This window comes from Rhinatrema bivittatum, chromosome 1 (assembly GCF_901001135.1).
Source record: "Rhinatrema bivittatum chromosome 1, aRhiBiv1.1, whole genome shotgun sequence".
Lineage (NCBI taxonomy): Eukaryota > Metazoa > Chordata > Amphibia > Gymnophiona > Rhinatrematidae > Rhinatrema > Rhinatrema bivittatum.
This window is the reverse complement of record NC_042615.1, coordinates 506,655,031-506,666,743: the sequence shown is the minus strand read 5'-3', so window position 1 is coordinate 506,666,743 and position 11,713 is coordinate 506,655,031. Positions and strand designations below refer to the sequence as shown.

At 43.2% G+C, this 11,713-nt stretch overlaps 1 protein-coding gene across 1 annotated transcript in view; it reads left to right on the top strand.

The window, feature by feature from the left end:
- The first annotated feature begins 5,686 nt into the window (after positions 1 to 5,686).
- LOC115096376 (myosin-4-like) overlaps positions 5,687 to 11,713 on the top strand; it is a 54,263-nt gene continuing 48,236 nt past the window's right edge. The window contains exons 1-5 of the mRNA XM_029610887.1: positions 5,687 to 5,723; positions 9,362 to 9,580; positions 9,672 to 9,815; positions 11,361 to 11,517; positions 11,623 to 11,650. Of these exons, the coding sequence (XP_029466747.1) occupies positions 9,377 to 9,580; positions 9,672 to 9,815; positions 11,361 to 11,517; positions 11,623 to 11,650 (533 nt within the window). The 5' untranslated portion in view covers positions 5,687 to 5,723; positions 9,362 to 9,376. The remainder of the gene's footprint in view (positions 5,724 to 9,361; positions 9,581 to 9,671; positions 9,816 to 11,360; positions 11,518 to 11,622; positions 11,651 to 11,713) is intronic.

The following is an 11,713-nucleotide window of genomic DNA, read 5'->3' as shown; positions in this document are numbered from 1 at the left end:
GCATAGATTGAATCAAGTCCTTTGGAGATATCCTGTTAAAGGAACCTTAGCAATTTCAAAGGCTTAACATACTTTAGCCTTATATTAGTATCATCTTCCGAATTCAACTGCATTGTTGTTTTTCTTTTCACTAATCTCTGTTTGTGTTAGCGCTGTGTGCCAGGAAGCAGCCGTTATTTGATTAGGGAAACTTCTCTGCTTCGCCCTTCTGAGAGAGCCATTAGGAGAAGATAATCTTACACATGCTGTAGCTTCTTCTCATACCATGTGCATACAGCAGTTTATTGCTTTTTAAATTCTGAGGATATCCTGTCAAGAGGCCAAACTAATCCATTAAGATTTGCATACATAAATATATCTCATTTCCAAAATGATAATATTAGCTCTTCCTGAATCCAGAGGCCAGCTCTATTTGTTTTCCTTTTTACTGTATGGCTGATATATACAAATGGGGGTGGGTAATATTTTAAAAAATGTATCAAGGAAAGAGGCTGTGATCTCAGCAGGGAAATGCACCAACTCGCACAAAATCAGTTTTATGGCTTGAATTTATTTTGTCAAAACATCATTCTGAATATGCATATAGAATCAACCAAAAATAGAAGAACATTGTATCTGGGTTCTCTTATCTCTTTCTTCCTTTTACTTAATCTACAGAACATTTTACATGCAATATTTAGAATCCTCATCTTTAAATAAACATTTTACAAAGTAAAATAATTTTATTGTATAATTGTACTATTTTATATCTGATCAAGCAAGACTCCCATGAGACAGCATTTCCATTCGTGCTGATTGGCAGTCTTATCAAATATCTGTATGGAGAGATTAGGTGCACCTCTTATTTAATGAGGGATTTTGACTTTTGTTTACAGATCTTCCCTAATTGAGCTTCTCCATTGAATTGCCTTTCATCTGACCTATGTTGAGGACTTTCATTATGTAGTTGATCATTTTGCTGTTTCATGATGGTGAATGAAAATATTTTGTGAAGGAAGAGATATATTGTGGCTCCTTCTTCTTCACATTAACTTATTTTCAGTAAGTTTTGCATCTGTCAGATGGTTTTTTTGTAGATTAAATGTTCCTCAGTGTTTCTGCCAGTCTGAACTGCTAGGTAGGCTATTTGGCCCCACAAAACTATGGTAGAAAGGAAGACCTACTGTCCCCTGGGAAGCTACTGTCATGAGATTCTCAGCAGCAATGGGAATTATAAGCATCAAAACACTGCCAGCATCAGGTTTCTTGTTAGATACATGCCTTTTCTGAAAGCATTCTTCCTGATGAGCATATAGGCAAGGGAAGAATATTGAAAGGTTAATTGGCTGACTAAAATCCAGTGCCGCCTTAGGCAAGAACTTGGGTTGGGTGGAGCACCACTCAGGTTTGATGGAATTTTGTATTTGGTGAATAAATCATTAAGGTCTGGAGCTCACTGAATTTTCCAGCTGAAGTAACTGCTGCTAAAAATTTGATCTTCCAAGTCAGGTACTTGAGCTCACAAGAGTCAAGAAACTAAGAGGGGTCTTACATTGGCTGGGTTAAAACATGTTGATTTCCCAAGAATGCAAAGGGCTTTAAGGGAGGCTCAGGGCCGGTGCAAGAGTATTTGGCTTCCTAGGTGAAACTTCGGTCATGCACCCTTCACCCCCAACTTACCTATTGGTGGCAGCTCTAGCACAGTGCTCTCTTCTTTGGCAGTATTGGCTCTCCCCCTCTGGGCCTTGTGCTAATGAGATTTTGCCACCCCCAAAATTTTGATGCTTTAGGCGACCGTCTAGTTTTCCTAATGGAAGCAGTGGCCCTGGGGAGGCTTCAGCTGAAGCAAGTCTTACATGACAACTAGGGCCTGAACATATATCTATTTCCTTTCCATAAGAAGATGATAGGTGCCAATTGCACTAAGATCATCACTAACTGAGTTGGTTACAAGCCACAATCTGAGAGATGCAGAAAGTACCAAGGCAATTTTTGTGTGGTGTAGTTAAAAAGCTATAGAGATTTCTTCTCACAGAAGACAACAAATCTCCTTGTGAAACCAGATGCATTTTTGATAGATTCCTTCCTAGAAGTTTGAAGAACCTAAAACATTTCTTCATGCAATTCAAGATTGTAAGGGCCTAGTGGCTGGATTTTGGAATGGAGAAATGAGCCTTGGTTCTAAGTTATTAGAGCTGGAGAATATCTCAGTTTGATTGGTTCAGTGATGGACATCTTCAGAGGGGAGAAAGAACCATATCTGTGTTTGCCAATATAGTGCTATGAGAATCATGAATCCTCTATCGGTTTTGAGTTTTATTAAGGTTTTGACTACCATAAATATTAGAGGATACACATATAGAAGACCAGTCCCCCGGTGAAAGTAGAATGTGTCTGTTGCTAGCTTTCCTTCTGATTATCTCCTGGAGCAGAAGACTGGTGTCTTTCTATTGAAGGTTGTTACAAACAGGTTCATCTCAGGTGGTCCCTGTTTCAGAGAGAATCTGTTTGCTCCATTCTGATTCATGGATCACAAATGGAGGTCCAGTAGTGATGACTTAGTCTGCCTGCTAGGATGTTTCCCTTTCCTGCCAGGTAAATAACTTGTAGGGTTTTCTCACAGGAGATAACCACATCCTACATCCTAGTTGCTTCAGAACATAGGGGTTAAGAACCAATTCTGCCCTGTTGGGTTAACCTGCATGGAGTGACCCTGTTACAACCCTAACAGGAGCCATATGACTGCATCAGGCTTCCAGGAAGGCTGGAGTAAACTTCAGAAAGGTCATGGTTAAAAGCCTAAAATCAACGAGTATGGAGTTGCTCCATGTTTTGTACAAAATAGTTTTGATGGCTGAAATATTATAAAGTTTGGTGGTAAGACATAGGAGGGAGCCTAGTTGTCCTAGTTGCTGAATTAAGTATGTGACTTGTAAGATCCAAAGAGGAAGACAACAAGACCACAGCTGCCGCTTCCACGCCCCCCCCGGTTTGCACTGCCCAGTGTAATTGTACAGTTTGCACACCTGGTAATGTCAGGTCTACTCACACGCACACTCCCTATCTCTCCCACTCACACAGACACTCCCTCTCTCTCTGACACACACACATACATACTGTTGCGTCCGTCGGTCCTCAACAGCTTCGCCCCGTTTGCCTCACCTTATTCACGGCTCCTCCCGCTTACCTGGGAAAGATGGCTACTGCAGCGTCGTCAAGCCGACTTTTCTGGCGTCCCCAGAACAACTATGGTGCAGCCTCCCGCCATTGCTCCTCCCAAGTACCTACTAGGGTATGCACGTGCAAGCTCGCAACCCACGTCTTTGTACCACCCTTGGCATGAACTTCAAGGGCGTTCCCTCATGCTGATGTCACGCCATCTGGGTATATTACCTTCATTCATTTGCTAGCTCCCCGAGTTAGCAAGGACTCGAATCCGTTCCTGTCTACGCTACTCTGCTGCTCCCATGCTGCCGCAAGAAGCTCTCTCTCTGCCCTTCGGGGTAATCGCTAACCTGGGTACCCGCTCCTCGGGGGCCCTCTGCTTTATTTCAGGTGCCTTACAGGGAACAGGTACTCGCTCCTCGAGGGCCTGCTCTCCCTGCCTCGGTGTCCCTACATTCTATAACATACCTGGTGGAATCGCATACCAACAGCTACATCTAGTGAGTACTCTAACTCTCAGTCTATCTCATCCACAGTAGCTCCTCGCTGGGAGACCTGCTGCGGAATCTCCTGATGTCATCAAGGAGTGAAGGGCTCCCTCTGCCGAGGTCCCTGAGAATACCACCACAGACTGCCTCACTACTGCCACCTCTGGTGGAGATCTTCAAGCTGTACAATAAAGAGCTATCCTGTGTTTTGTGTGTACGAGTCTAGCCCAGTGCTGTGGCTCCTCACGGGGCTCCTCCCCGTGGGCGTGGTCATCTCCACAGCACCCAAGGATCCACAAAACACACGTTATCATAACACATACCCATTACCTCACTCACACTCTCTCCTTTCTTTGTCTGCCAGCAGGATGGACCCCACTAGGCCTGTCTCCTTTCTTTGGTTGCTGACAAGATGGGCTCCGCCAGTGGCAACAGTGAGGCCTGCCTCTTTTTATCGGCTGCTAGTAGGATGGGGTTTGCCAATGGCCCCTCCAGGATCTCTCTCTCTCTCTTCTTCAGCCACTGTTAGGCTGTATGTTTTGCACATCTAGTAATGCTGAGCCTGGATGCTGATGCTTCTTAGCTTTCTGACAATGCTCAGTATTAGTGCTCTTTAATGCCAGTACTAATGAAGAGGAATTCTTCACTTTCATCAGGTGGGGTGTGCTAGATGATGATCTATCTCTCTGGTCTTTATGGGTGCTCAATTTTGAGGGAAATCGATGCTTCCTCAGTGTTGATGCACCACCAGTGTTCAGTGCAACTCCTGGGCCCTTCAATGCCGATACCTCTGATGCCAATGGGCTGGACTTGCTTTTCCTAAAGAGGTTTTCCATCAGCTCTAAGCAGGAATGACAACCTCTGGGATTCATCTTCCTACATGTGGAACACTCTGAGATGTTGCAATTGTCCATCAGGCAGAGCACACATGTATCATAGGGATTCTAGAAGTCATGAGATAAACTTCATCAGCCCAGGCTGCATCGGATGACTTCACTTACTGCTTGTCCTCAGAGAAAGATTGTTTAATACACACTTAAAATGGATGCATGCTACTATAATTCTTGAAATATCAGTTATTTGTTTATATGTGCTCAGAAAGTCAAGTCCAAATGCCCAAAAATGCAAGAATAAAATATGTTTTATAATCTTACAATGCAAAATGAGATGTTTGTTTATTATGGGACTGATTTTCAAAGCTGTTTACACTCCTAAAACACAGTTTTATGCACATAAATGGCTGTTATAAAACAGCCCAAGGCTATAACCCAAGGCTCCCTGGTTTCACATGTACTTTTATGTGAAATAGGGATAGGCGTTCCAGGAGGTGGAGCTGGAAGTTATGCACGTGCTTTTTTATTTTAAAAAGTATGCACATAAGTTATGCCCTTGGAGAAGAATGTGTGCGAGTTATTCCGTGCACGCGCCAGGTCAATGCACAAAAGTTGGCTTCCAAAATGCGGGGCCATGCCTGCATGTAAAAGGTATGTGCAAATTTATCTCAACAAGCAGAGTTATAAAATTGCCCTCCCTGCGGTAGAGTGTCCTGTACATGTAATCAGATTCTCTCAGGTTATTTTTACTTTTAATACTAGAATAGTATTGGGTTTCTTTTAACCGTTAAGGAGGTGTTGGCTTGTCTTCCATAACAGGAATGCTCACGTGTTGACTTGGGAGCAGGCTTTCTTTATAAAAGCAGGACAGAAAAACCCCAAAGTCTTCAGGTTCTTCGGTAAGTAACTGTTTGAAAGCATGCGTGCTACTCTCCGATCCAGCGTTAGGAGGTAGTCAGTACATATTACCAACATTTTAACCAAAAAGTTCATTTGTATTTGAAATTCTATGAATTATCGCCGAGTAGCAGCCAAATCACAAAATAATCCAATGAAGTGTTATACTTAAGGGCTCTGTGCGCTAAGCAGTTTACCCATAAAACACAAAATGGGGAAAACCCTTTAGTACCTCAGGTGCACCATTACAAATCAACCACAAGCATCAGTAGTGTGGTCTCTCCTTACTTTAACAAATATATCTTTATGTTCATAGGAGGTTGCTGAAGGTTTTATTTCCGATACCCGGGAGCACCCTGAGGTAAGGTTTGTCTTGTTTGTGTGATAAGAATATCTATTTGGCTCGGCAAAACTTTGAAAGCAGCCATTTCCTGCATAGCTCCAAAAAAAAAAAGGGTTTACATCAGCAATTGTCGTTTAAAAATTATACCTGGAATCCTGTGTAAGCTGTGAGAGCTTTTAAAGGACCAACAAGAAACGAGGCGAGAGTATGGGTGCTTTCACAATCACAATCACAGTCCCCTCCCTCACACTGTTATCTTTTTGGGGGGAGGGGGGGGGGGGTTGGTCCTTTATAGGGACTCACAGCTTACCAAGACTTCCGGTTTTCTCCAGCTCCTAGTACTGCGCACTGTGGAAATTGTGCATCAAATGGTAGCTAGAGTGTAATTTTCCTAGCTATGTAACATAAATGAGGTTTCTGTGCTCAAAGCCAGATTCTATGCAGCAAATAGGAAAAGGTGGGCCTCATTTTCAAAAGCCTTTATGCATGGAAAGCGCGGTTTAATGCTCAGGCAAGGAGCTTTACAGATTGCCTCAGGGTTGCGAGCACAAAAGTTGCGTGCAGATGCAATTTTGTGCGTTCTTTCATGTGCCCTGGAAAGAGACCCTCCCAGGGGGAGGGGCAGGGATAGCATTTACTTGAAACTATGCACGTCAATCTATTGGCTAGCAAGTGGGTATAAGTGTGTGCGTGCAAGCCGCACTGCCTTCCTGCAGGCGCCCACTCATTTTTTTCAAAGCGGATTTATGTGCACAAGTCTGTTTCGAAAATTCAGCTTAAAGCCTGCATGTACTACTTGGTACATGCAAACTATAGCCCTCCGCAGGATGCTGAAAATTATCCTCTTTATTTATACTGGGGTGGGTGGGCAAGCTTCATTCCCTCAAAGATGAAATGCGATTAATTCATTGGCGGTTCTGGCTAAAGCCAATTCCTCGCAACTTTTATATGTTAGCATCATGCAGCAGCAGATTCTAAAGAAAATTAGTACCTGTGCCTATACTAAAGTATTGCACGGGTTTGTCATTTGCTCGAGGTACTGAATTTATAAGCTCCTTCCCCAAAACTGCCCATACCTGCTGCGCCTCATTCAAAAAGGACTCTCCTCCATTCTGTGCTTACAGAAACAAATCTTTCTGGAATAAGACCCCCGACCTTGAATACAAAACTCGAGTCATGCAATGTCAGCTTTCGGCATGGGAGCCACACGGAATTCTCTTTACTACGAAAATGCAAGACTAAGCCCTTCTAGTGTTTTATTTGGTCACGTTTCAGACGTTTGGAATAAATACAGGAAAGATATTACGAACTAAAACTGGGCCGTCCCAGCGTGGCAACAGAAGTGTATTTGAATAAGAAGCAATGGCTGAATTTTGATGAAGGTCCAGGGAAACGAGAGTGAAGAAATTTTTGGAGTGCTTTTTTGTTCACTTTTAGTGCTTATAAAGGGGAGCACATGTTGCTGTAGAAATGAATAAACTACTGCCAAAATATAATTAAAAACCACACATTTGTGAGCTACAATAAGAATACAAACAAACTCTGAAAATGTGACTTGAAACTCTCCTGTTGGGTTTGCCGACAGAGAGTGAGAGATTAGATCTATGCTACAATACCCGCCCACAAGGTCAACAGTCTCAGGCATTGATTTTGCAGTCAGGGATTGAAAATTCTGTGGCACCAATTTTGAGATTCTGCAGCATTTCTCTTCTCTACCTACATAAATTTACATATAATTTGCATTTCTTAATGTGCACATGAGCATCATTCTCTTCTGAAAATCCTACAGTTCTAACATATTTTCTTAAAAAGAAAAGCAACTTTCAACTTTTGTCGTATGTCTTTGGATTATTTCTTTTGTTCTTCTAACATTATTGCTTTGTTTCTCCATTCAGTCTGTTTTAAGTTTAATTCCCTTTTCTTTCTAACATTTCCTTTCCCATCTCTCCTCTTACCACATCCTTTCATTACATACTGGATCTTCCCTTCCCACAAAATATCTCCTCTCTCCTCTCTTGCCTTCCCAATCTACCTCTTTTTCTCTCGCCCTCCTACAGTCTGTTTGTCCCTCCCTCCATCTCCCCTCTCTTGAGTCCTTTCTCAGTCCTCCCTTCCTCCTCTTGAAATCTCATAATTCTCCCACCTAGACTTTTAGCTCTATTCTTGTCTTGAATTCCTCCCTCCTCCTTCCCTTAGTCTTTTCTCTCCCCCCCCCCCCCCGGCTCTCATGCTTCTCCCTCTCATGGCCCATTGTTTTCTCTTGAGCTGCATGGTGCTGGTGTCAGGAGGGAACTGCTACAGTAACAGCTGCAGAGAGGCCCAAGTGAGCAAAATATCAGCAGTGACCCAAAGGGAGGGAGACAGCCTGATCTACAGCAGGGATGAGTTTGGGGTAGGATTTCTGGCCAAGTGGGCTGGCTTCGCACAGTTTAAACGGGAGAAATAACTACACCTTTTTCATTTGTGTTAAGCTTTATCACACTTTAAAATGTTTTTGCAAGTAGCATTTTAAGAAGGGAGAGAGAGAGAGAGAGAGAGAGAGAGAGAGAGAGAGAGAGAGACTAGCTATCAGGGCCTTATAGTAGTTAGGTATTTATACCTCTATATGAGGCCCACCTAGTAACTCGAGATGAGGTTTAGGTAGTAGCGTAGGGGTTAGGGTCCACTTTGACATGCAGAGTGAGACATACGAACAGAACAGTACACTCTTGTGAAGATTTTATGACCTTCGGAGTGAGGAAACTCACACAGAGATGAGATTTGTGCAATGTTCTCTCAACCTAGCTTGATGTTTCCCAGGTAGAGAGTCCATCAAGCTAGAATCGAGGACCAGAACAAACCTTTGCGATAAATAGACTATTACCATAAAACACACCCCTCTTCCTATCGCATGTGATAGTTTGATGAATCCTGGCCTAAGAGAGAAAAGAAGTGGTCCAGTCTGCAGTGGCTGGAGGAAGGGAATGAGAGAAGCAGCTGCAATCCATGGCAGTGGCAGGGAGAGAGGGATGGGCAGCCTGTTCAACAGGAGAAAGGGGTCCCAGCTTTCAGCAGCAGAAGGAGGAAGGTAGCCTGCACCAGCAAGAATAACGTTACCAAGTATGCGTGACTGGGCAGTCTGTCAAAATGCCACGGATGGTTCTAGATTCTGTGACAAATTCTGCAGCAGCTATTACAGTCATGGAATCACAGGAAAGCAGGCACTCTGGGTATAGTCTAGAAGAGGCAAATTTTGATCATCTTTACCAAGGACTCTCTATGAAACTTTAGACAAATTATCTTCCACCTCTCTCTGCCCCAGTTCACGCAGCTCTATATGGCTAATAATAAAAATGGTATGGAGTAAGAACACTGCTATCAGGTCTTCAGCCACCACCATCACTAAATGAATTATCTCTGAAATATTAAATAAAGTCCATTTATGATTCTGTTGAGGTTTACTCCCAATTCTTAATAATTATAAAAAGAAGTGGCTTACAATATAATTACTTTTACTAATTTGTGATTTCATCTGTACATTGCTTTAATTACACTAAAAAAAACTAAATAAGAAATGCACTCAGGAAGCAAGAAGAATCTCATTATACAAGAAAAAAATGAAAATTATTGCTTGAATTACTTCCGTATTAACACAAAATTCTTTAATTGATTGCTAGTAACCACCTTCAGCCATGTCTTCTGATGCTGAAATGGCGATCTTTGGGGAGGCTGCGATATATTTGCGTAAAAGTGAGAAGGAAAGAATCGAGGCCCAGAACAAGCCTTTTGATGCCAAGAACACCTGCTATGTGGTAGATGACAAGGAACTGTATCTGAAGGGTTTTATCACAGCCAGGGAAGGTGGCAAAGTCACCGTGAAGACAGACGATGGAAAGGTAATTAACACAAATGGAATAACTTTATCAAACCTAGGTTTGTAGGCTCAGTTTCTGTTACACTGACATCTGGTCTTTGTTCTCTCTCTAGACTGTCACTGTTAATGAAGACCAAGCCTTCCCCCAGAATCCTCCAAAATTCGATAAAATTGAAGACATGGCCATGATGACCCACTTGAACGAACCCTCTGTGCTGTATAACCTCAAAGAGCGATACGCTGCCTGGATGATCTACGTAAGTATGCATGAGGTAGTCACATAACATAAGCCTAACTTGCAGGTTGATATAGTACAGTGCGCTCCAACGGAGCGCACTGTTATCCTGCCCTTAGACGCGCGTTTTCCCTTACCCCTTATTCAGTAAGGGGAAGAAAACGCGCGTCCAACCTGCAGCACCTAATAGCACCCTCAACATGCAAATGCATGTTGATGGCCCTATTAGGTATGCCCGCGCGATACAGTAAGTAAAATGTGCAGCCAAGCCGCACGTTTTACTTTAAGAAATTAGCGCCTACCCAAAGGTAGGCACTAGTTTCTGCCGGCACTGGGAAAGTGCACAGAAAAGCATATACATTAAGCTGTGGTGCATAGATTGAATCAAGTCCTTTGGAGATATCCTGTTAAAGGAACCTTAGCAATTTCAAAGGCTTAACATACTTTAGCCTTATATTAGTATCATCTTCCGAATTCAACTGCATTGTTGTTTTTCTTTTCACTAATCTCTGTTTGTGTTAGCGCTGTGTGCTAGTTAGGCACTAGTTTCTGCCGGCACTGGGCACTAGTTTCTGCCGGCACTGGGAAAGTGCACAGAAAAGCACCCTCCGGCTTAATATCATGGTGATATTAAGTCGGAGGTCCCGAAGAGTAAAAAAAGTTTTTAAAAAATTTTAAAAAATTAAAATGGGCCGGCGGCTGTCGGGCCAAAAACCGGACGCTCAATTTTGCCGGCGTCCGGTTTCCGAGCCCGTGGCTGTCAGCGGGCTCGAGAACCGACGCCAGCAAAATTGAGCGTCGGCTGTCAAACCCGCTGACAGCCGCTGCTCTGGACCAAAAGGAGGCGCTAGGGACGTGCTAGTGTCCCTAGCGCCTCCTTTTGCCCGTTTCTACCGCACCACCTAATTTAAATACTGTATCACGCGCACAGTCGAGTGGCCTGTGCGTGTGCCGGGAGAGCGGGCGTTCGTCCTCTCTCCCGCGGACTTTACTGAATCGGCCCGAAAGGCAATTACTGATAAAAGAAAAAAACCAATGAAAAAAACCCTTGCAAAGCAAAATATTCACCTCCACTTGCCCTACTCCTATGGGACATATCCTTCCTCAGCTACCAGAGTAGAGGTGTTTTACAAAGCATTTTGCAGTACTAAGGAGCTAGCCCTAAAGTGTGGTTGCAGCTCTGGGTGCTGTGTTGCAAAAGACTTGTGTTCGATTGCCAGCCTCTGGGGACTTAAGGGGTAAGGTTCAGGCACAGTTGAAGAGGTATATACTTAGGTCCCGAAGATGATCACTACCACTGTAAAGCAACCCTTCTTGACACAAGAACAGACAGGGGCACATTCTTGGAACACAGTCCTGATCGGGCCCTGGCAAGCCATCCTGGGATAGAAGGGGGTAAAATAGGAAAAAAAATCTATCAAAACGTTTTAAAGAGAATAATAATGCACAAGCAAGAAGGAAAATGATAGTAATTCAAAGCACATATTCCTTGCTTGCCTTAAACATTGCAACCTGAAATAAACAAACTAGTGGCAACATTTCATGTTCATTTTTATTTATATTTCAGACCTATTCTGGCCTTTTCTGCGCCACTGTAAACCCTTACAAGTGGCTGCCAGTGTACAACCCGGAGGTGGTCGCTGGCTACAGAGGCAAGAAGCGACAGGAAGCTCCACCCCACATCTTCTCCATCTCTGACAATGCCTATCAGTTCATGTTAACTGGTAAAGATCCGCGCTTCTATTCACTTTTTAGCTTTCAAACTTATTTGCCTAAAGTCCATATTTAATCACCAATGTTCTAAACAAGATATCTTGTCTTTTTGGTAGACCGTGAGAATCAATCTGTCCTGATCACGTGAGTATGAAGTGTGATAGTTATTGTTACTGTTCATTCCATGGAAGCTTCCGCCATTCCTTA